General features: G+C 34.7%; 1 protein-coding gene across 1 annotated transcript in view; it reads left to right on the forward strand.

Moving 5' to 3' along the window:
• The first annotated feature begins 11,924 nt into the window (after window positions 1-11,924).
• The window catches only part of LOC107572732 (vasodilator-stimulated phosphoprotein-like), a 61,931-nt gene continuing 47,737 nt past the window's right edge, over window positions 11,925-26,118 (forward strand). The window contains exon 1 of the mRNA XM_016259168.1: window positions 11,925-12,458. Within this exon, the coding sequence (XP_016114654.1) occupies window positions 12,454-12,458 (5 nt within the window). The 5' untranslated portion in view covers window positions 11,925-12,453. The remainder of the gene's footprint in view (window positions 12,459-26,118) is intronic.

Raw genomic sequence — 26,118 nt, forward strand, 5'->3', positions numbered from 1 at the left:
TGGGTGAAATAATGTTCCATTGTTATCCAGCATAACAGATATATTTATGTAAGAATAAAACGTGCTTTGCTTATTATTTGCATACATATTACATACTAACATACTTATTCTGACCTGTACTTATTAAAATATATAAAAGAAATAGTGATCATACTAAATTTTATTATATTGAAATTTTTGTCTTGCCGACGAATGTGTAAAACCTAGTGGTTTGAGGGATAGTGGCAATGTTTGGTAAAGATTTAACATTACAATAAATTTGTGTTTGGAGTAAATTTGAGCTCAAAAGCCTTTGGTGCAACATTATATTTAAAGTGATCAAAGATCGAACTAGTGTAATGGCATTTTGAACAAAAATCAGATCAAAATGATGTTCATTTGGAGTTTGTTTCAGGAGTTCAAAACGACTTGCGAAGCTTCGGCTGGTAAACACCTTCAAACTATCATTGGTCAATGGCCATTACATAAGTAGGTGTGCTCTGGGGCTCTGCCTTTGACGTGAAGATCTTCTCATTTCATGTGTTCAGTCTCTTGAAGTCAGAGGCGAGTAAGACATGAATACACTGGAGCTGCTTTATAGTTGAAATTGAAGTTGTAATAATAAATGAAAGCTGAAATGAAACTGTTTTTCATGTTTAATACTGTAAAGCTGCTTGCTTTAAAACAATTGAATACAAAGATCCTATTGCTGAGCTAGTGGAAACATATTCCCATCTATGATCAGATGCTTTCTGAACTGCTGTTTTCTCACCGCTGTCATTTTTGTTGTGTTTATTTTGTTATTGAGAGTAAAAGCGTGTGGCACATATTTACATGTTCAGCCAAACGCCGTTCTCAGCCGCATGGGTGGTGTCGGGATGCTTTCAAACATTATACTGATGCTCGCATATATCATACTTACTTTCTGAAGTTTTTTTTTACCGCTAAGCATGTACAGGACTGAAATGTCACATACACACTTTTTTTTTCTTCACAAAGCTGATTGTGCAGGTAGTCTGATTCAAAGCTTTATGCTGCAATTATTCTTCTATTTAATAGATTTATGATCTGCATCACCTCTTTCTGACAGATAGGAAATCAATTCAGATTTATCTCAATCAGAACGAAAAGACACACATGCTTTTCATTTAGCTTGAACTGAAATGAATTGGGTCACATCATATTTAGATACAAGTGGTAAACAAAAAAAAAAGAGGTTTTCATAATTTAGATCCTCACGGTCTCCTTTCTCTGGATTTTCAGGCATTGTAACATGGTTCTAGAGAATGTCAAAGAAATGTGGACGGAGGTGCCCAAGAGTGGCAAGGGCAAGAAGAAGTCCAAACCAGTGAACAAGGATCGGTACATCTCAAAGATGTTCCTGAGAGGCGATTCAGTCATCGTGGTGCTGAGAAACCCACTCATCACCGGGAAATAAACCTGACATGTAACACGTCTGTTCAAGTACAGGCGATCTCCTGGACACTCATTGACCGCGTTAAAGTGTTTGAGCGAATTAAGTGTTTTGCAATCGAGGAACAGTACAGTTTGCCTTGTGCTGCAAAAATTGTATTTTGATTTGAAATGTTTAGCATCATTATGAGAGATTGTCTGGTCAAAGAAAAGATACGGAAAGATGCCATTTGAACCGTTTTTGTTTAAGTTGTATAAAAATTTGCTTTTTTTCTAAATAAACTTTTGGATATTCAAACCTCTAAATCTATTGTATGATTCGTTCAGAAATGGACCGTTTACAGACAAAGCAGAAAGTGTGTTCATCAGACAAAAGTTTCACGTTGCTGTTTGTCCTCTTTACTCCACTCTCGCTGTCTGGTGCCCCTCTCATCCTCTCTGTCCCCCTCCCTCCATCCGACTCTCATTTGGTAGAGTCCCTTGGCAGCAGCTTGGGTGTCAGTTTAGATTTCAGCAGGCAGCACTCAATAAGTGACAAACTGCCGTTTAAAGCTCTCTGCATTATTAATGTGACCAGATGTGCTGACTGTCACTTCACACCCCTGCCCTCCACCGTGGGCTCCGCTGACCCCTCGTACTAAACCATTCCTCCTTGTTTTTAACTGATTTCTCTAATGTTTTTGAAAATGACAGAAATGTTTGTTTTGAAAAATTAGAATGAGCTTTCTGAAAGGGGTTTACCATGGGGGGAAAAATCTCTACATTTAATTGTGTTTTTAAAGTATATAGACAAAAGGGTTATCCCAGGACTTGACCTGAGAGGACAGTTTCAGGAAATCACTCAGTCAGGTTACTTAAATATTCAGTGGAACAGTGAAAATCTAACACTGTGTATCAGTTTGGCTTATTGTTATCCACTGGTGTCATATTTATTAAATTTATTTATTCATTTCTTTTAATGTGTTTTAATACAAAACTGGTTAAAACGAATGTAAACTGATGGAATCTGCTTGGATATGGTATATCAATTGTTAATCAGGGCTAGATTAAAATATTTAGATTTAGTCATTTTATTAATGTTTGATTAGGCAGTCATCACTATATTTATTGCTCATATATATATATATATTTTTAATTTACACTGCTGTTCAAAAGCTTGGGGTCAGTGTGTTTTATTTTAAATAGTTTAACTTTTTTGTAAGCAAATAATTATTTTATTCAGCAAGGATGCATTGAGTTCAGCAAAAGTGACAGTAAATAATTACTGTTTCAAATAAATGCTGTTCTTTTGAGCCTTATATTCATCAAAAAATGTAAAGTTCCAGTGTAAAAAAAGGTATTAAATTGTCTATAAAAAAAATCAGGATATTAGAATGATTTCTAAAGGATCATGTGAAACTAAAAACTGAAGTATTGCTGCTGAAAATTCAGCTTTGATAACATGAATAAATAAAACGTATAAAAACATGTATGTATATGTATATATATATATATATATACACACACTTGTATAACACTTGTTATATGTGAACCTGGACCACAAAACCAGTCATAAGGGTCAATTTTCTGAAATTCTGAATAAATAAGCTTTCCATTGATGTATGGTTTGTTAGGATAGGACAATATTTGGCCGAGATACAACTATTTGACAATCTGGAATCTGAGGGTGCAAAAAAATCAAAAGATTGAGAAAATCGCCTTTAAAGTTGTCCAAATGAAGTTCTTGGTAATGCATATTACTAATCAAAAATTAAGTTTTGATATATTTACAGTAGGGAATTTACAAAATATCTTCATGTAACATGATCTTTACTTAATATCCTATTTTTGGCATAAAAGAAAAATCAATAATTTTGACCCATACAATGACTATTGTTAAAAATATACCCCAGCCACTTAAGACTGGTTTTGTGCTCCAGGGTCACATATAATTGTAATAATATTTCAAAATATTACTGTTTTTATGATATTGTAAGTATTAAACTTAAGATCATAATTTCCACCACACCCTGAACAACATGAACGATACCTCAAATTGTACAGCTTTTACTTTTTTGTACAGCATCTTGAATTTATGCCTGGCGCACAATACATTTGTGAAAAATATCAGTTTCACAAAAGCTGCTTGTGATCTGAAGAGCGATCAGTGATTGAACGGTAAAGAAACATTTGAAAATGGATCACTCTACCATTTACAGTGTGTTTTAGATAATCAGTTGATGACATTTTCCCAGGCTCCTGAACGGAGTTGTGTTGTTTTCCCCTGGGGCCGCTGCACCTGGATGCTGCGTGTGGGTTCGCCTGGAGCTCGGAATACTAGAGTCCTGACTTCCAGGTGACGCTTCAGTCTTAGATCTTATCATGAACTGCTGTCACATTTGTGATTTATAGGCTTAAGTCTGCAGTGTTTTGGTCATGTTGGAGTTGTCCTTTTTTTGGGGAATTGTCTATTGGACCTTGGTTTGTTTATACAATATGATATGTACCGTCTAAATAATAAATACTCATCACTCAGCAGTGAATACTCAATCCTTACTTGGCAGGCAAAAAAAAAATAACGTTCCTGACCTTACGCCATATTAGTGTCTGTTATTAGTAATACTATTCTTTCCACTTTCTTGACAGCTACATGATTGTACATGGAAATAATCCCGTAAAACAATGGATAATGTAATATCCTGAACAATACACTCTAAAAAAATGCTGGGTTAAATATAACCCAGCCGCTGGGTCAAAACAACCCAACCGCTGGGTCAAAACAACCCAATAGCTGGGTCAAAACAACCCAACTGCTGGGTCAAAACAACCCAACTGCTGGGTCAAAACAACCCAACTGCTGGGTCAAAACAACCCAACTGCTGGGTCAAAACAACCCAACAGTGAATACTCAATCCTTACTTGGCAGGCAAAAAAAAAAAAACGTTCCTGACCTTACACCATATTAGTGTCTGTTATTAGTAATAATATTTTTTCCACTTTCTTGACAGCTACATGATTGTACATGGACATAATCCCGTAAAACAATGGATAATGTAATATCCTGAACAATACACTCTAAAAAAATGCTGGGTTAAATATAACCCAGCCGCTGGGTCAAAACAACCCAACTGCTGGGTCAAAACAACCCAACTGCTGGGTCAAAACAACCCAATAGCTGGGTTTGTCCCTTTTTAACCCAGCATTTTTTAGAGTGTAGCATCCACCTAAAAAGTGAACTTTTAATGAACATTATGACTCGATCCGTTGTGACTTCTAGCACTTTGTACAGTTAAAGTCAAATCAATCCAAAACAGACCCTCACTATTGCTTTAGAAAAAGATGTGAATTAATTTGACACTGCAGGCTTATTCAATTGAGTTAACTTGATTGTTCTAAAGCTGTTATGTTAAACAGGACGTAATTCAGCAATTTACCGTGGTACCAAAATAATGTAGTAATAATAATAATTGCAATATTTGTTTCTTCCCCCATTTTTTCACAGTCTATACACGGTATTTGTCCCAAACGTATTTGGATACTAAAACCACATTTCTGAATCTCATTGAATTACACATAAAATATAAAAGCAATTTTATACAAATTTGCAAAAAAATAGTGTTTAGAACTAACAATTTATTTGAGCAATTTTTTTTTCCAGTTACACTTAATCAAAACTGGGTTAACATGGAGCAAAATATAGAATGAGATTTATTTTATTTGAAAGTCATATTTGCATGGCTCTATGTTATCGGCTTATTCAATTGAGTTAACTCGATTGTTCTAAAGCTGTTATGTTAAACAGGACGTAATTCAGTGTTTTTTTTCAGCAATTTACCGTGGTACCAAAATAATGTAGTAATAATAATAATTGCAATATTTGTTTCTTCCCCCATTTTTTCAGTCTATACACGGTATTTGTCCCAAACGTATTTGGATACTAAAACCACATTTCTGAATCTCATTGAATTACACATAAAATATAAAAGCAATTTTATACAAATTTGCAAAAAAATATAGTGTTTAGAACTAACAATTTATTTGAGCAATTTTTTTTTCCAGTTACACTTAATCAAAACTGGGTTAACATGGAGCAAAATATAGAATGAGATTTATTTTATTTGAAAGTCATATTTGCATGGCTCTATGTTATCGATGCATTTTTTTCTATCTTGATTTGAAAAACACATCCTGAAATATAATCAGGGATATTATTTCTGTTACTCCTTGTTTTATCGCTGGAAATATTACTTTAGAAAAGTGCTCTATTTCCACTAAAAATGCCTCGTGCGTTTATTTTTGATGGCTCCATTTTAAAGAGTTCTACATTTGTATGAAAACGGACCACAAGATATTTGCATATTAGTTTTATATAATGCTGAAGGTAACACAAGAAGTCAGAATGTTATCATTTATTCTACAAGAATAAAACCACTAAAAACACATATATACAAGATTATAATATTACACTAAAAATGGCGTAGAAACAATTTTCACGTTCAGAAATCAAACAATCAGTGAGTAACACACTGAATTAAACGTTTGTTTTATTTGTTGGTAAAACAGCCTATTTTCATGGCATACTCAAATAATCTTTGCTTTATTTACAACTTCGAAAAAAATTATTTTGAGTATTATAATAACTAATATATGGGGGGAACCTATAGTTACCTTTGTAGAATGCATATGCGTTTCTCCACACCTTCATTTCCTTTCTAATGGAAATGTTTCAGAAAACACGTTGGAAAATCCCATAACAATCCACCTGACAAAGCACGAAACAAACACCTGAGGGAAATTATGGAAATATTTTCATGCCACTGTTAAAATGAATCAAGTTTTTGAGTCAGACCAGAGCATATTTCTTCAAATCTGCTATATGACTTTATAGAAATAATAACCTACTTGAAATTACAACACAAGCATACACTGTAAAAAATAAGTGTAATTTTAACTGTAACATTTTGTAAAAACGCTACGGGAAAAAACTGTTAATAGGTTAACAGTAAGTTCCCGTACTATATACAGGGAAAAACTGTAAAATATCTAACCAGACATTTCATGTAATTTTACAGTAAAATGCTGTTAATTTTACAGTGTTTAGAAGTAAAAATAACAGATCAATATATAATTGAGTCAAAAACTGTAAACTGATATTCCCAGAATTCCCTGCATGACACTCCACATTTGAAAGTATTTTGTTTAAATAATCATGTTTTTTTAAAGTTGTATAATGTATATTTGGGCTTTATGTTACATCATCTGTTTAATGAAAGCTGAATGCATTATTTAAGTATCACGTGTGTTAACATGATGGTGTTTAGTGTTTGCATGAATGACTCTGTGCACCTTCTATATATTAGTATATACTTCTGCTTGTGGCAAAGCTACTTGTGATGAGCTTTGATTCTTCATGTGGCTTTCTCCTTTATCACCTGCATTATTATGGTGGTTGTCAGTATGTTAAAGGTACAAAACAGATTTTAATAGCAGTGTGCATTGTTGAATTTACTGGTTTACATTACAATTTTCTTGTTTGTAAATTACAGTTTTATACCATTCCTATTATAAACTCTGAAATGTAAAAATAGACGTATTTGTGTTTAGGGTTATTATAGTTAACTAAAAACCATCAAATATTTGTGTTACTTAGGCTACAATAAACTTGAACTGAAATCAAATCAAATAAACTAATTAAAAAAAATTTGAATTTAAAAAATAAATTAATTTCATTTTCATTTAGTTCATTTTGATGTATATTAAAATAACTCAGCCTAAAACTGATAAACCATATATGCATATATATAAAAATAAAAAAAACGAATAAAAACTATATTATCTCAACAACACACAAAAAAAACCCTGCTTACAATACAATACAATACAATACAAATTGTAAACAACTGCCGTTGACCAAAGTGCTTTCCAGCAACATTGCATACAGTCACACAATCAAGACTCAACATTAAAATGTAAAACCCGGTACCTCTAGTCAATTCTAAAGGCTCTACCAAAAAGGTACGATTTCAATCTAGACTTAAAAGCATCCACAGATGGGAATGATTTAATGCTTGTGTTGTTGGAGATATTTCTATAAAAGTGTACTCCATTTTGAGAAATAAGATTAAACATTATGAGAGGCGGACAAAGTACTCAACTCCATTACTTGAGTGAAAGTACAGATACCGCTGGTTAAACATTACTCCATTACAAGTAAAAGTTGTAAAGACAGATTTTTACTTAAGTACCAAAAGTAAATTTCCTTTTTTATGTCAATGCACTGTTTTATTGTTGTACGTAGTAATACTTGCAATACCTCTGAAGCAACTTAGAATACATTACACCTGCTGAATACACTGACTAGCTTGTAGTATATTTGGAATAAAGAGCTTTTAGAATGTTAAAAACCTATGGGGGAAACAACAAAACAAAAAAAATGTTGAACACCCCTACCCACCCCCACAAAAGCAGGATGGTAGGGATCTCACACAGCTCTGACAGTGTGTGCACACATCTATGTGTAGCCATTCATCCACAATCAAACCAGCTTTAAAACCCAGCAACACAACTGTAGATGTATGTAGATGTACTTTACAACAGCAACACTACTTTAACAAAAAAGCAAAACAGCAAGACTTATTCAAATGTAGTAAAGTTAAAATCATTTCCCAGAAAAAATAATACTGGAGTAAAGTACAGATACACAAAATGTGTACTTAAGTACAATACTCAAGTAAACGTACTTAGTTACTGTCCGCCTCTGAACATTATTAATTAACACTTTATTATTTGCATGGATGGGAAATAAACAATATACATAACATGATAAAAGTGGAGAGTTAGCCATTGCTGAGTACGTGGTTTTAGGTGACAACCGATTGTAATTTGATATTTTCTTAACCATCTGTAGACATTTAGATTTTCTCATACTGATTTCTGTAAATGTAATCAAACCGGATGAGATGTTTTAGACCGCCACAAACCAGCTAACACCACAAAACATCACAGAATTCATCACAACCGTTGCTACTGACAAACAGCGTAGAAAGTGATCTTGAGGGAAAAACATCACAAATTAAAATAAGATTTCCAAACACTTTCTGTTTAAAACATTGGTTTTAGAAAGAAAATATTTCTTAAAATGGTCAGTTTTTCAACACCATAGCGCCCAGAAAAAGAAAGAAAGAAAGAAAAAGTAATAAATACCTTTTTTTCTGAGCAGGGATGTGGCCAGTTGCTCAAACTGAAGTATTTATTTAATTATTTCAAATGTATTTTAATAGGATAATATTAAGCAAACAATCCTTAAAAGGTTTGACATTTATGTTTAACATTTTATCCAGTATATTAAAATATATGGGGACAAATATCATAGAGCAAACAGACCTTATAAAATACGTTAATACTAAGTAAAAAAAAAATACTATTTGTTTTTTTTAGAAGCTGAACCATGTTATTTCAATTATGAGTTGAATCTAATGTGGGGTGAAGAAGCTCTTGTCTTGTTGCAATAAATGATAATATAGGACTATCTATGCTGTCTAATCACAGCACATTTGAATAAAACAACTGCTTAAATCGTTTTTTTTACTGTTTCTTCACATTTGTTTTTTTTAACAGCTTCGGTTTCTTTACATCTGTTTCAGTTTCTTTATATATATATATATATATATATATATATATATTTCATGTCTCATATTAGTTACATATTCAACAACACTCAACTTGCAGAGAGACACTAAAGATATATGGAAATATAACAGATAAAACAGAGAATATTTTCCTCCAACATTTTTATTTTCTGGGTCATTTTGTCATTCTAGTGGCATTTTTTTCCACGAGCCCAAGTTAATTTCTTGGCTTCGCTGATATCTCCTGTCCTGGTAGGGACAATACTATACTGAACAAAATTATAAACGCAACACTTTTGTTTTTGCCCCCATTTTTCATGAGCTGAACTCAAAGATCTAAGACTTTTTCTATGTACACAGAAGGCCTATTTCTCTCAAATATTGTCTGTCTAAATCTGTGTTAGTGAGCACTGTGCAATAATCATGCTGTCTAATCAGCATCTTGATATGCCACACCTGTGAGGTGGATGGATTATCTCGGCAAAGGAGAAGTGCTCACTAACACAGATTTAGACAGATTTGTGAACAATATTTGAGAGAAATATGCCTTTTGTGTGCATAGAAAAAGACTTAGATCTTTGAGTTCAGTTCATGAAAAATGGGGCAAAAACAAAAGTGTTGCGTTTATAATTCTGTTCAGTGTATATATGTACTTACATCCCCATCTAGTGGTAAACATGATAAATGGCTTACTGTTAATGTACAGCCAAAGATTGTCCACTAGAGGACGTAATATAACTATCATTTAAATTGGTCATGGATTTGAAAATGACTTGGTACATTTTTTTTCTAAGGAGAAGACTAAAACAGACTGATTTTCTGTTTGATCTACACATGTCAAGAGACTGCAGATTGCTCATATTTGTTACTGTTTATAAGCTGGGTCAGTGTTGTTTGGCCTCCGTCCAGAATGCCTTCAGAAATTCTTTAGAATATCCTGCACATGCACAGTATTCTCCTGATGGTGTTTTATGCTGTTATGCATCACTCTGTTAGTCATGATTCTGGAAGCGTGTAAAGAATGTTATAGGCCACAGAGTCCGAAGCGCTATCCCGTGAAACTGTGCCATGCAAGCAGAGCCAGAATGGGAGCTTGTAAAAGTGGCTCAATGGAGGAGGGGTGAGCCTAAAATTACAACTCACTAGTTTCCTTTTAGATAAGACGCTTAATCAAAGCAGTCAGATGCGTATAATTCACGTTACACATGCACAAACACACACAACAAAAGCACTTTTGATAGTTGTACATCTGTTTCTTTTCTCACGTGTTCTCCTCTGAACCAAAATGACACGCCTGACAGGATGAAAATCTGATTATGTAATTATCAAAGGCTTACATAATTACTTCAAATGCTTATTTATTTTAAACCATGTCTGTGAGTGACTGCCTTCTGCAGGATTATAGATTCTAGATGGTTTCGTATTTGTCAGACATATCCATATCTACTCTGGCATTTGATTTAGAAGGTTTTTAATAGACTTCCAGACATGAGACGAACTATTTGTGTATGTGTGTGAGAGAGAGCGAGACAGCCAACAGACGGTACGGTCAGTGGCAGATGTAACACACATGTTTGGATGCTTTACATCTATCCAAAGAAATGCCAGTAAACAAGGTGATATTTGATCATCACATATGCAAGCTATTTCTCTCAATTTTCCTTTTTTAATGTAAATTACTTGTGTGTGGACACATATTGCCACTTTAAAGATGACCATTTTCAACTTGGCCTATATATTACAAACGGACAGACAGATAGATAGCATGGCAACATTATATTGTGCAGTATGAAAATGGATATCCATTTTGAGATTTGCTGAAGATTTAAGTGTTTTAAAAATGATTCGTTTTTTGAAAGATACATCATCTACCGTTTATTTAATTATAAACACTTAAATATTCAGTATTCGCGGATTTAGATACATTAAAAAGTATTACTATACTAAAATATACTAAATTTTATGGAATTACCACGGTACTTTTTAAAAAACAACCAGTGTTGGGGGTAACGCATTACAAGTAACGCGAGTTACGTAATCAGATTACTTTTTTCAAGTAACTGGTAAAGTAACGCATTACTTTTTAATTTACAAGTTACTTTTTCAAATAAGTAACGCAAGTTACTTTTTTTTTCCAATTTATCGCTTGACAGCTCTCCTGTCCCCATGTTGAGAGAAATCAGATGTTACTGTAGTTCTAAAATAAATATGAATATGCATTAATTCATCTCACTCACACAAAAAACCCCACAGACTCAGTATTATAATAATGCAACTCAGAATATGCCACAAACCTGCAATAATTAAGTGTTAAACAACACAAATATCCTTTATGTATTTAATCCCATTCTATTAACCAATGTCTTTGCTTCTGTCCTTCGATGATCCAGTTCAACCGTACTAATAAGCACAAATTACTTGTCTTTGTTTATTGCTGAAGTGTGTTGAAATGTCTTCTTCTGCATTGTACTGTACGGATGTAAACGTACTTTCCCTTCAGCCTGAGGCTTATTCATTTCCCTTTTGGTGTGAAAAGGCTTTTATATTTGCCAAAAATAGAACTTTTTTATTTTAAAAGCAAACAAGCAAGCCCTGTCCAGATTTAAAAAGGAACGCAAAAGGAACGTAACGCATTACGTTCCACAAAAAGTAACTAAGTACCGTAATTAGTTACTTTTTCATGGAGTAACGCAATATTGTAATGCATTACTTTTGAAAGTAACTTTCCCCAACACTGAAAACAACATACTCTGGCTTAGGCTACAATAAACATTTCACGTGGGCATTGTAAGTATATAAAATTGGGCTATATATAAAACAAATATGTAATGTACCCAACACATATAAAGATGGGAGATTATATTAAAAACTTTTCAGTCGGAACTAGTATAACTCGTCGTCATTTCCATCAGCAGTTTAATTTGTAAGTGGAATTCTGGAGCTCGGCCGCTAGGGAGTGGATGAGGACATTTCTCTGCCTGTTTTTCAGCTCGAGAGGGGGAGACAGACAGGAACGAAAGCTCTTCCTCAGAGTTGAGGAGCAGGTTGGGCTTTCGGTCGCGAATGAACGATAACAGACCGACCGGCGAACAAGAGGAGTTTATCGAAAACCGCTTCCATACTTTACAAACAGCCGCGCGAATGGAGACGAGGGCATGAGGCGGAATATGTGTCGACTTTGTTTGGAGCGAGACACGAGTCTAGGATACTGATTGGAGTTGACACAAGCCTAGCTCCAGTAGCAACTCTATCCATACTTCACCTCCAACCCCCTCCTTCACTCCTCAACCAGGAAATCATCGCGCTGTGCTGCTTGTCCTTCGTCCCACAGATTAAACAAAAACGCCGAACCCCTCCGTGGGTTCATCCATGAGGATCTCGTCGGTTTCTCTTGTGTTTTCGCCTCTGGAAGTTCGGCTTTACGTCTGAAGAGGATCCGCGCTGTCGTCGAGCAATGAGGTAAAGCGCGTCAAAGCACATTTGTTGCCGTCGCTGTTGTGTGTACTTAGTTTAGCGCGCTACAATGTAACACACACATGACCGAGGCCGCGTGTGTGAGTCCGGTCGGTTACTCGCTTTCTGTTCTGTAACTCGCTCCGGTTGGAGGTGGCTCGTCGCGGGAGCAAGTGTTTACACACTGCAGTTCGTTCGGGTTGTCCGGCTTTGACAGCCAGAGAGTTATCGTGCTTGCTGGTGAATGAAGCTGCTGTGTTTAACATTTATTAACAAATTTGCTCTGATTTTTCATGGCATACTTTGAATGAGTTTAAATTAAACGAACCATGCCACCAAAATGGGTGTCTGGAGAAGGTGATTTTTAGGCATTCTGTCTAACAAATGATATGTTTTTCAATTGTTAATACATACATTGTTGCAATCTAAAGCGAAATGATTTTTAAACAAGTATTTGGGGATACACCTATCCTGTAAAAATAGTTTTTTTCCTGTTCATGTTTAGCAATTAGCTTACTAGCCTTGTTCTCTAGCTACTTCTAGCACCATGTATTTATTAGAAAGAGAATATAATCCTGAGATTTCTTCAAATATTCATTTTTCATTGATTTATCGTTTATTGTACAAAGTCATAGTGCGGGGTTGACTAAACGCAGTACTGTGTATACTTAAATATTTACATATTTAATTTAATTGACATTTTTTAATCATACAATTTCAAAAGAAATATTGAAAATATTATTTAGCTATATAACAGGCTATTATTAATTGTACTTTTTAAAATTTGTATATATATTGAATATATCGGTGAACTTATTTCAGCAGTAATTAATTTTCCCAAAACTGTGAACCGTTTGAAAGTGTTTTTAAAATATGGTGCACCTGCATTGTGCAGATGTAATTTAAAAAAAAATAAAATCAAGAACTTTGTTACACAAAATACACAATTTAACAAACTAGTATCGATAACTGTGTCCTCAGGCGGTACACACGAAGTTGTTTATTGTGCATGTTGCAAATGCAGCTGTCAAACGGTAAACTGGCTCTTTGTAACACGTAGCCAGTCCTCTTTTGTGAGCCCTCCCGGTTCTTTCTGTTCTGGGAGTTGGCCGCGGCGCGAATGCACAAATCCTACTGTGGGGAAGGCTTGGCTCATGAATATTAAGTAGGTCACGGGACGTTCACCCAGTAGCGAACGTAAAGCTATTAATATTTATAAGCAAAGCCTTGACCATAGTGGGATTGTTAATTTGGCGGTCAGGGCTGTACCCGGAACTAACCTACATGGAGCACCGAAGCCTGATAATTCCACATCCTGCTGCGGCCACTGTTTTAGTTTAGTTTAGTTTAAATCAAATTATATATATATACAAAATATACACAACTTTATTTTCCCAGAGGAGTCTGTGGTCAGAAACCACTAGTGAAATGTTCTGTTTTCGTTTCTAATTCATTATATAGGCTAATTAAAACCCCCTGAATTACATTATCAGTATAATCATAATCATTTTTCAGAATTTAATTTTTTTTTGTAGGCTATTTAATTTGTCCGCTGTTGCTTTAATAACAGCAGAAGTGGATATTTTATATACTGACCGCTACTAAACCTATTGATTATGTTCTCCAGCATGATTTGAAATGTTTCAGAGTATCTTGTGCTTGAACGGATGCAAGAAAATCTGACCATCTGTACAAAGGAGTTAATGGTCTGTATATAATGTCACAAATTTGTTTATGTTTGAATAGTGTAGTCGTGTGGAGGTCCGAATCTTAAATATTTCTTTTTCATTGAACTTCATGATTTTCTGTTTTATGTGTTCTTAAAACATAGTTTGTTGTCTGGTTTATGTGCAATTCTATAAAGTGGACATAGACACTGGGGTGTGCAACCATCCAGTTTTCAAATTATATATATATATACAAAATATACACAACTTTATTTTCCCAGAGGAGTCTGTGGTCAGAAACCACTAGTGAAATGTTCTGTTTTCGTTTCTAATTCATTATATAGGCTAATTAAAACCCCCTGAATTACATTATCAGTATAATCATAATCATTTTTCAGAATTTAATTTTTTTTTGTAGGCTATTTAATTTGTCCGCTGTTGCTTTAATAACAGCAGAAGTGGATATTTTATATACTGACCGCTACTAAACCTATTGATTATGTTCTCCAGCATGATTTGAAATGTTTCAGAGTATCTTGTGCTTGAACGGATGCAAGAAAATCTGACCATCTGTACAAAGGAGTTAATGGTCTGTATATAATGTCACAAATTTGTTTATGTTTGAATAGTGTAGTCGTGTGGAGGTCCGAATCTTAAATATTTCTTTTTCATTGAACTTCATGATTTTCTGTTTTATGTGTTCTTAAAACATAGTTTGTTGTCTGGTTTATGTGCAATTCTATAAAGTGGACATAGACACTGGGGTGTGACCATAGTGGGATTGTTAATTTGGCGGTCAGGGCTGTACCCGGAACTAACCTACATGGAGCACCGAAGCCTGATAATTCCACATCCTGCTGCGGCCACTGTTTTAGTTTAGTTTAGTTTAAATCAAATTATATATATATATACAAAATATACACAACTTTATTTTCCCAGAGGAGTCTGTGGTCAGAAACCACTAGTGAAATGTTCTGTTTTCGTTTCTAATTCATTATATAGGCTAATTAAAACCCCCTGAATTACATTATCAGTATAATCATAATCATTTTTCAGAATAAAATTTTTTTGTAGGCTATTTAATTTGTCCGCTTTTGCTTTAATAACAGCAGAAGTGGATTTTTATATACTGACCGCTACTAAACCTATTGATTATGTTCTCCAGCGTGATTTGAAATGTTTCAGAGTATCTTGTGCTTGAACGGATGCAAGAAAATCTGACCATCTGTACAAAGGAGTTAATGGTCTGTATATAATGTCACAAATTTGTTTATGTTTGAATAGTGTAGTCGTGTGGAGGTCCGAATCTTAAATATTTCTTTTTCATTGAACTTCATGATTTTCTGTTTTATGTGTTCTTAAAACATAGTTTGTTGTCTGGTTTATGTGCAATTCTATAAAGTGGACATAGACACTGGGGTGTGCAACCATCCAGTTTTGTTTAAAGGAAGGGAAGCACCAACGCATCTTGAGAATTTAAAACACTCATTTTGCTATGTAAATAACTACAGTAACCTGCGTGACGGGTTTTCGTCAATTCGTCTCTTAGATCTGTCTCGCACCGAAATAAAAATGTTTAAATAAGCAGATGCCCTGAAACCTCAGCTATGCATTTCCATGTAAATTTTAGTTTACATGCAATGTTATCAGACAACATGGGTTATATGTTGCTGTTGTGACACATAGGAAATTTGGCACAGGGAGGCCTGCTGGGTCCAAGCAAAGGGCTTGACGGGTTGGTGCCGACCACGCGTACAACCATGAGTTTACTGTGTTGGGTCTGGTTGCATAATAGGTGAAGAATGGGATGTCGTCACATTTACAAGTTTATTGTCCTGTCATGTTGTGGAACGTCAATATCAGAATGCACTGGAGCGGTTAGCGCCTCATTTTGAGTTTCACCAAGCCATCCAATGCAACAATGGCCTCTCAAACTGACTGGGAAGCCCAGTATTGAATTCATGGGAACCCATGTTAAGTCACTGACCTCCAGTCCCTGGGTTAAAATTACAAAGTCAAAAAAAAGTGATATTTAAACACTATATCCAGTTCTCTTTTTTTTTTTAAAGTGATGTATGCCATTTACTAGTGACTTAGAATGGATCAAACAGTGTGAGTGGTCCAAGATTTACTTGACTATGAATTAAAAAAAAAATTCTCCAGCAAATTCATTGAAAATTTTCTGGATTAATAATAATAAAAAAAGGATGTCTAATCAATTTAAATTAATACAACTTTAACAATTTATTAAAATTTGAACAATAATAGTGCTTGGATTCTGTGGTTTATGATTTGATGCAATTTATTATAAAAAAAAATGGTGGTAATTAAATAAATGCATAACTTTTACTATTTAATTAGTCTTGTAAAAAAATATTTATATATTATAATTTTTTTGGCAAAGATTTCTATTGTGTGATATTCCTTAAAACATAATGTTATAATAAACATTATTATTACTTTGAGAAATACATTCTACTGTACACACTGTAGTAGTGTGTTTCTGTCATAATTTCCTTGTGGTTTAATATTCACAGACACTGGTTCATTGGGCCCTAACTATTGCTTTACCATTTATACCGCAGGATATATATTTGCACGACTGTTAGTGGTGCGGACAGCTTTATGATATTCACACATTAAGTGATGCAGAAACATTGAGTAATGGGAAAATATAAAGTGGGACACGTCCCAAACAAATCAAGATGAGGAAGAACCTGTTATTTTAGGGGTTGAGTGCAGTTGTTATGGCGTATGTTTGGGGCAGGGCTGTCTGTTTTGTCTGAGCAGTGAAAGACAAATTTTTGAAACGGAAAATATCATCTTTTTTTTTTCCGCAGTTGTGTTTGGTGCCCCTAGTGGAACCGAAATGACACCCTTCAACTTGCAAACACAAGCGCATGCAGCTGGCTTTCCACACTTGCTGTGTAATCAGTCCAGTTTGTTCCTGTGCGTATTTCTGTCACTGAGACACAGCCTGTCGTCCTGGAAGTGCATGTCTGATTAATGGCAGCGCTGTGATTCACTGCTGTCATCAGACTGATGACTGTGAGGGACTCGCCCAGCATGTCTTTATCTAAATGACTTCCACTCAAGTGCTTCTCCAGGCTAAAGGGCTTTAGGGTGGCACTGGTGGCTTTGCGACCCATGCCAGATGCTGCAGTGCGGTCCTTCTGCTGCTGGTATTTCATTTCTTATGATCCTGGGTGGTTACAAACCATTAGATATCGAAATGATAGAGGAGAACAAAAGCATCAATTAAAATGGGGTTTTCAGTGGCTGATAACGATATCTAGAGAGCGGAGACTGACTGATGGGTGATAAAATGGAGAGATATATTAGTGAATAACAGATGTTTATGTATACAAGATCGGAAATATAGTGTAGGACACAGACTGGGCTGCTGTGGGAAAAGTGTACAATTCAAGTTTCCCTAAACATGAGAATGCTGCTTTTATATTTAGTATGTCAAATAAAAGCATATAGGCCCAGTTTCACAGACTTAAACCAGGACTAGGCATTAGTTAAATTAGGATATTTAAGCAGTTTTTATAAAAATACCGTAGAAATAAACATTACTGATGTGCATCTTGAGACCAAACAATATGTTAGTGTTTGAATTTTATAAAATGTGCTGCTGATATACTGCGTTATAAATGGTACAGCAGAGTCTTTACCAGTTGAGATATAATCTTTACCAGTGTGACTTATAAGAAGGTGGATTTGTTGTTTGATATGAATACCTCAGATCAGGTTCAATTCGATTAATGCAAAACCTTAATGCTTTTAAGAACACAATAATGAACTATAGTGCTGGATAAAAACAGAGCATTAAGATGAAGGCTGAGATAGAATTGTAAAATGGCAATGGAATATTGTATTGCTACATTATATTGATGAGGTTTGTATGGAAAAACAAATGGATCAAGGAATTTTGGGATAAACAACAGGGGAACACCACAATTGTATGGATTCAGTTTTTTATTTTTTATTATTTTTTTGGGATGGAGAAAAGGGGGGGAAATCTGAAAGTGTTGGGCAAAATGAAAATTTGCTGAAACTTTACTTACCCTCAGGCCATCCCATGTGTAGATGAGTTTGTTTCTTCATCAGAACAGATTTGGAGACATTTAGCATTGCATTACTTGCTCACCAGTGGATCCTTTGCAGTGAATGGGTGCCATCAGAATGAGAGTCCAAAAAATCCACAAATAATCGACTCCGGTCCATTGATTAATGTCTTGTGAAGTGTAAAGCTTTCTGTTTGCAATAAACAAATTAATCATTAATTTCAAATCGTTGCTTCCGGCTAAATTATCCAGTTCTCTTTGTATAATATTGCTTTCTTCAATTAAGAAGTTCAGGACAGAAATATACATAATCAAGCACAGTTTTTTAAGCAAAAACAGTTCTAAACAAATATGTTGGCAGATTTTGATGTGCGAGGACGACAGGGCATGGACTTTTTCACTAGAGGAAGCGTTACTAAGGATTATGCACTGGTATTTTGGCCAGAAGCAATGGTTAATGGTGGATTTGTTTCTTATAAACGCACTTCAAAAGACATTCATTGATGGACTGGAGTCTTGTGGGTTATTGTGAGGTCATTCTGATGGCACCCATTCACTGCAATGCAAGTTTATATCTCACAATTCTTAAAAAAAAAAGTCTGATTTGTGAGATGTATACCTATAATTTGCGAAGAAAAAAAGTCAGATTTGTGATATAAAAAAAATCACAATTACCTTTCAAATTTTTTATCCAGGGCAGAAACAGGCTTCCATAAATGACAATTTTGCTATTAATATGAAATTAGTAAAGAAGCAAGTTTCTGTTTCTTACTTTCTCAGGAACTTGCACACAATTAGTTTCTCCACTGAAAATCTACATCAGATTTCTAAGTAGTGAGGTAACTTGCTATTTTTGAAGTCGTTGCTAACTCAAATATCTTTGCTATTTGTAAAGACTCTACTTGCCCAATCCTGCTGAGAGCGTAATGCACAGTGTGCATTAATTTTCAATAATTCAATGGACTGTCATTAATTATTCTGTACGTGGAGGACATCCCATCCTACACCACCTGTGTATCATCATACAGTCTTTGGTTATGACTGAGAGTCTGAGACCAAAAATGGCTATTTTTCGTCATGAACCAGACTCGGTTGTGTAATTGCAGCCTTTCTTGCCTCAACATGTCCTGATTCTCTTTGGTAAATCCACAAATAATCGACTCCGGTCCATTGATTAATGTCTTGTGAAGTGTAAAGCTTTCTGTTTGCAATAAACAAATTAATCATTAATTTCAAATCGTTGCTTCCGGCTAAATTATCCAGTTCTCTTTGTATAATATTGCTTTCTTCAATTAAGAAGTTCAGGACAGAAATATACATAATCAAGCACAGTTTTTTAAGCAAAAACAGTTCTAAACAAATATGTTGGCAGATTTTGATGTGCGAGGACGACAGGGCATGGACTTTTTCACTAGAGGAAGCGTTACTAAGGATTATGCACTGGTATTTTGGCCAGAAGCAATGGTTAATGGTGGATTTGTTTCTTATAAACGCACTTCAAAAGACATTCATTGATGGACTGGAGTCTTGTGGGTTATTGTGAGGTCATTCTGATGGCACCCATTCACTGAAGAGGATCCATTGGTGAGCAAGCGATGTAATGCTAAATTCCATCGATGAAGAAACAAGCTCATCTAGGGCTGCACGATTAATCGAATGCGATTGTCATGCGCATTATCCCATCCTACACCACCTGTGTATCATCATACAGTCTTTGGTTATGACTGAGAGTCTGAGACCAAAAATGGCTATTTTTCGTCATGAACCAGACTCGGTTGTGTAATTGCAGCCTTTCTTGCCTCAACATGTCCTGATTCTCTTTGGTATTTAATTTTTTTTGGTGCTGGCCCGTCGTAAGTCTTTGGAATTGCAGCCCTTATGCTAGCCATGAATCACCCATAGGCATTGAAAGCTCAAATGCGTATTGATCTAACTGAGCTTTTACGTATTCAAATGGCTTAAAATATATGAAGAATAACTGCCTTAAATAAAACACAGCCATTACAGTCTTACATGCAGTGCAGTACTTTGACATACAGATCTCATTGCTAATAGCAAATCACAGCATGTTTAGAAAAAAATCTGAAAAATGAAGACCGCATAATGGGTTTCTTTTTACAGTAAAGCGGCTTGTAACAACTGAGTTAGTTATATAGTCATGTTCTGAGGGGTAAAAAATCCCATTCCTTTCCTCCACAGATTAATTGATTTTAGCGAATAATATTAATGAATTATAATTTGCGAAGAAAAAAAGTCAGATTTGTGATATAAAAAAAATCACAATTACCTTTCAAATTTATATCCAGGGCAGAAACAGGCTTCCATAAATGACAATTTTGCTATTAATATGAAATTAGTAAAGAAGCAAGTTTCTGTTTCTTACTTTCTCAGGAACTTGCACACAATTAGTTTCTCCACTGAAAATCTACATCAGATTTCTAAGTAGTGAGGTAACTTGCTATTTTTGAAGTCGTTGCTAACTCAAATATCTTTGCTATTTGTAAAGACTCTACTTGCCCAATCCTGCTGAGAGCGTAATGCACAGTGTGCATTAATTTTCAATAATTCAATGGACTGTCATTAATTATTCTGTACGTGGAGGACATCCCATCCTACACCACCTGTGTATCATCATACAGTCTTCGGTTATGACTGAGAGTCTGAGTCCAAAAATGGCTATTTTTCGTCATGAACCAGACTCGGTTGTGTAATTGCAGCCTTTCTTGCCTCAACATGTCCTGATTCTCTTTGGTATTTAATTTTTTTTGGTGCTGGCCCGTCGTAAATCTTTGGAATTGCAGCCCTTATGCTAGCCATGAATCACCCATAGGCATTGAAAGATCAAATGCGTATTGATCTAACTGAGCTTTTACGTATTCAAATGGCTTAAAATATATGAAGAATAACTGCCTTAAATAAAACACAGCCATTACAGTCTTACATGCAGTGCAGTAATTTGACATACAGATCTCATTGCTAATAGCAAATCACAGCATGTTTAGAAAAAAATCTGAAAAATGAAGACCGCATAATGGGTTTCTTTTTACAGTAAAGCGGCTTGTAACAACTGAGTTAGTTATATAGTCATGTTCTGAGGGGTAAAAAATCCCATTCCTTTCCTCCACAGATTAATTGATTTTAGCGAATAATATTAATGAAACCTTTTAAGAGGGATCTAGATTTAGGTTATTCAACACCGATATATGCTTCTATAGAACCCAAAAATTGAGTTTTAATTTATTAAAAAACATTTCAGATTTTTGGTAAAGAGCTACACTATAATCCTGAAGAAAAGGCCAACAGTCGCATAAGTCAGTTGATTTGGAAATGGGAATTGTACCAAAATAGTAGTGAATAAATTCTCCTTGTGATCTTAAACAACATATGGATTTACATCTAGTTGTATATTTGTGTTTTTATACTAATAATTTATTTAAAAATTATAATAAAATTGTTTTGTTTTACCATCATTTCTGGGAGGACATCCCATCCTACACCACCTGTGTATCATCATACAGTCTTCGGTTATGACTGAGAGTCTGAGTCCAAAAATGGCTATTTTTCGTCATGAACCAGACTCGGTTGTGTAATTGCAGCCTTTCTTGCCTCAACATGTCCTGATTCTCTTTGGTATTTAATTTTTTTTGGTGCTGGCCCGTCGTAAATCTTTGGAATTGCAGCCCTTATGCTAGCCATGAATCACCCATAGGCATTGAAAGATCAAATGCGTATTGATCTAACTGAGCTTTTACGTATTCAAATGGCTTAAAATATATGAAGAATAACTGCCTTAAATAAAACACAGCCATTACAGTCTTACATGCAGTGCAGTAATTTGACATACAGATCTCATTGCTAATAGCAAATCACAGCATGTTTAGAAAAAAATCTGAAAAATGAAGACCGCATAATGGGTTTCTTTTTACAGTAAAGCGGCTTGTAACAACTGAGTTAGTTATATAGTCATGTTCTGAGGGGTAAAAAATCCCATTCCTTTCCTCCACAGATTAATTGATTTTAGCGAATAATATTAATGAAACCATTTAAGAGGGATCTAGATTTAGGTTATTCAACACAGATATATGCTTCTATAGAACCCAAAAATTGAGTTTTCATTTATTAAAAAACATTTCAGATTTTTGGTAAAGAGCTACACTATAATCCTGAAGAAAAGGCCAACAGTCGCATAAGTCAGTTGATTTGGAAATGGGAATTGTACCAAAATAGTAGTGAATAAATTCTCCTTGTGATCTTAAACAACATATGGATTTACATCTAGTTGTATATTTGTGTTTTTATACTAATAATGTATTTAAAAATTATAATAAAATTGTTTTGTTTTACCATCATTTCTGTTTTGATACTGACATTCAAGTCTTGTGCTGTTTTGGTTTTGTTTATGGTACTTTGGTACTTTTTGGTTCTAACCCTTTGTTTATGGTAATTTTTTTTGTAATCCCTATGGATTGAGTTTTTTTGGACTGCACTTCACTTTTACAGCAGCAGTGGAGAACCTGTTTTGGATTTGTGCAATTGTGGAAATCCTTGAAAGACTTCCACATTTGCACCACTGATATAATAATAATAATATTACTGTATTCAAATGTAATATGTGTCAGAGATCTATTTAACATGTTAGATCAGTAGTGGGGGTCGCCGTGCACCCTGCGGCATATGTATTTGCTCGCTGTCGTTGGCCTCCGTTCTGTTAGGAGCCTGGCACTGGGCCAGAGTCACACCGCTTAGCTTGGCCTCCTTACAAAAAGCCTCTGTCACGCCCTCGCCACTTGCTGATTGGTTCGTTATCCAGCTCGATTGCTTTTGAATGGCTGGTGAAACAGCCCTTAGACAAATTTAGGTGCTTGAATTGCCACAAGTTGCTTACAGAATCCTATAGCGTTAAATGCTGGCAATATCCATCAGTTTCATTCTTTGCTAAATGTTTGTGGGTGTTCAAGTCAAAATAACCACATTGCTCATTTTGTGTCATGTGAATTGACTGTGTTGTACAATTACCATGTTTATCAGGACTTTGCTGACTTTGAAAGATATTCTACTAAATAATTTAAATATGGTAAAATGTGTCAAATAGAGCTGACAGTACTATTGGAAGCTGGACATACAATCAAGTAAGTTAGTCAAACATTTATTAAACGCACAAAAATGGGCAGGTTAACTTTGTCAGTAGTTCCATTTTCTACAGAAATCGCACACCATCTTTCTAAACTTGTAATGAGAAGTGCTTATAAACTTGCTGTTTCATGCTATCATCAAAAAGGGAAGCTTTAAGGGCTTCCTCGTGGTGGCTTTAAGGGTCATAATAAAAATTTGTATTATTAAATATAATAATAATAACAACAATCATAATAAAAAAATATAAATTACATAAGACTATATACAGTGGTGGCCAAAATATTTTCACTAGCTAAAAATGTTTTTGTTTTTTTGTTGTTGTTGTTGTAATAATCCAGTGAGTTTATTCAATGGATTATTACATTTAATGACAAAATGAATGTTTTGAAATGTAAACTGATATTTCCTACTGACACACTACAGCAAAAGACAGAAATAACTGACTTAAAACCATATTTTAGCTGGTGAAAATACAAGTGTTCTAATAATTTTGGCCACCACTGCACATCATAAAATTATGAATATTACTAATTTATATTTTTCTAGTTACAATCAGCAATAAAATGTTTTATGTTTGAGAAATTGTTATAAAATATTATAAAATGTTTTTCTAAAGATACACTGTATATTTGTTTGTTGTGAAACTTTGTCTACATTTATTTAAAGAATCTGATAATTATAATATTTGACTCTACAAATTAAGGAAATACATTAGTAAAAAGATGTTGGGAAACCTGTGTGGACTTGTATGCACTGGTAGAAGGGCTGTCAAAATGACTGAAAAACTAAATTCAAATTTTCCACTTTTTCTAAAGATACACTGTATATTTGTTTGTTGTGAAATTTTGTCTACATTTATTTAAAGAATCTGATAATTATAATATTTGACTCTACAAATTAAGGAAATACATTAGTAAAAAGATGTTGGGAAACCTGTGTGGACTTGTATGCACTGGTTTTGGTTAGCCTGTTGATGGAAAGAAGGGCTGTCAAAATGACTGAAAAACTAAATTCAAATTTTCCACTTAAATATGATCAAAATCCGAATTATATTCGAATTTAAAAGGCATAATTTCAGTTAGGGGGGAAAAAAACGTTTGGCTTCTTTCCTGAGGCCACAAGAGGGCGCATCGAGCAAAATATTATGCACGTTTCTTCAAAGCATAATAAAATAACACGACTATCTTTGAAAAAAGTGCATAATTTATAATTTTATAAACCATATATAATTAATAAAGTTGCTAAACCAATTAGGAAAAAAAACCGCACCATGCATGTATGTATAGTTTAATACAAAGTACCGAAAACCAATCACAAAGAGTAGGCTACTTTCTTCATTTAAAAACATGAGATACAGTGGGATGGGGGAAAACCGTCATAAAGTCTTGAGACATGTTTTGTAAAAGTTGAACTTGCATTAATTTTACATGACTTTCTCAAAGCACAATAAAATAACACGACTATCTTTGAAAAAAGTGCATAATGTTTATAAATCATATATAATTAATAAAGTTGCTAAACCAATTAGGAAAAAAAACCGCACCATGCATGTATTTATAGTTTAATACAAAGTACCGAAAACCAATCACAAAGAGTAGGCTACTTTCTTCATTTAAAAACATGAGATACAGTGGGATGGGGGAAAACCGTCATAAAGTCTTGAGACATGTTTTGTAAAAGTTGAACTTGCATTAATTTTACATGACTTTCTAAACATGCCGCTCTCTTGTGCGAGACGCGAGTGCAACGCTGATAGATGTCCCTCTAGAAAATGTGATAAATATGCGTTCTGTGTGAACGGCTTGGTTTCAGTTTCGCCGTAAACAACATCATCTCCACACCGATGCTCTCGTTTTCCGCAATATATTGAATGAACAACATAGCAGCGCCGCATCTAGTGGGTTCATCTAGATAGGCTAACAAAAGCATTAAAATGCAATGACACTTACATTGTCGTCGCATTTTGTGCGCCACTGATAAGGCTGCCTGACGGCTTACGCAGACCTAGAATATTTTTTTAAATTCGACGAATATTCAAAATTTGAATTTTTTTTGACAGCCCTAATGGAAAGACATGCTGATGCTTTTTTCTGCATTTGGCCAATCATACAATATTATTGGCAAATGACGATAAACTTCAAATGGCCAAATATCAGGCCTTTAATCAGACAAGTACAATACTAAAGAGTCAAAGAGTCGGAATATGTTTGAGAAAAGAAATGGAATTGAACTAATTTGTGACATTTATTTTATGTTGTGGACATCATCGTATCATCGTTTTGAAATGAAATTCAATTGCATGTGAACCAAACCCCTCATGTTAAGGAAATGTGTTGCTCTGGGACTAACAAAAAAACCATTAGAGCCAGATTTACATAGAGACATCCAGGAAACCAACCGGCTCCAAATCTATTGAACAGCTGAACATGAAAGCTGATGCTTCATGGTGCCAACAAAGCTCCCGATTGAAACAGTGAAATTTATTCACTGGGGTCTTGTGTGGCTTGTGTCGATTCGTTCTTTAACAGCAGGAAGTTGTTGTAGACCCCAAGTGGTGGGGCCTACAACCCCATTTTCACGCATAACAGTAACCTTTAAACTGTGACGTATTCGGTTTTACCGATCATAGTACACTTATTTGTTTGAAGACTGTTTCTTTCAGCATATGTGTCCAGATAACACAACACTGAGACCCATGTGCACAAGAGGTGATGTCATAACGACCAGCTGTTCCGCAGAGAACAACCGTTTTAATCACACTCTGTATATTCAGAGAGAGAGAGAGAGAGAGAGAGA

The sequence above is a fragment of the Sinocyclocheilus grahami genome, unplaced genomic scaffold, assembly GCF_001515645.1.
Source record: "Sinocyclocheilus grahami isolate Dianchi unplaced genomic scaffold, SAMN03320097.WGS_v1.1 scaffold1802.1, whole genome shotgun sequence".
Classification (NCBI taxonomy): domain Eukaryota; kingdom Metazoa; phylum Chordata; class Actinopteri; order Cypriniformes; family Cyprinidae; genus Sinocyclocheilus; species Sinocyclocheilus grahami.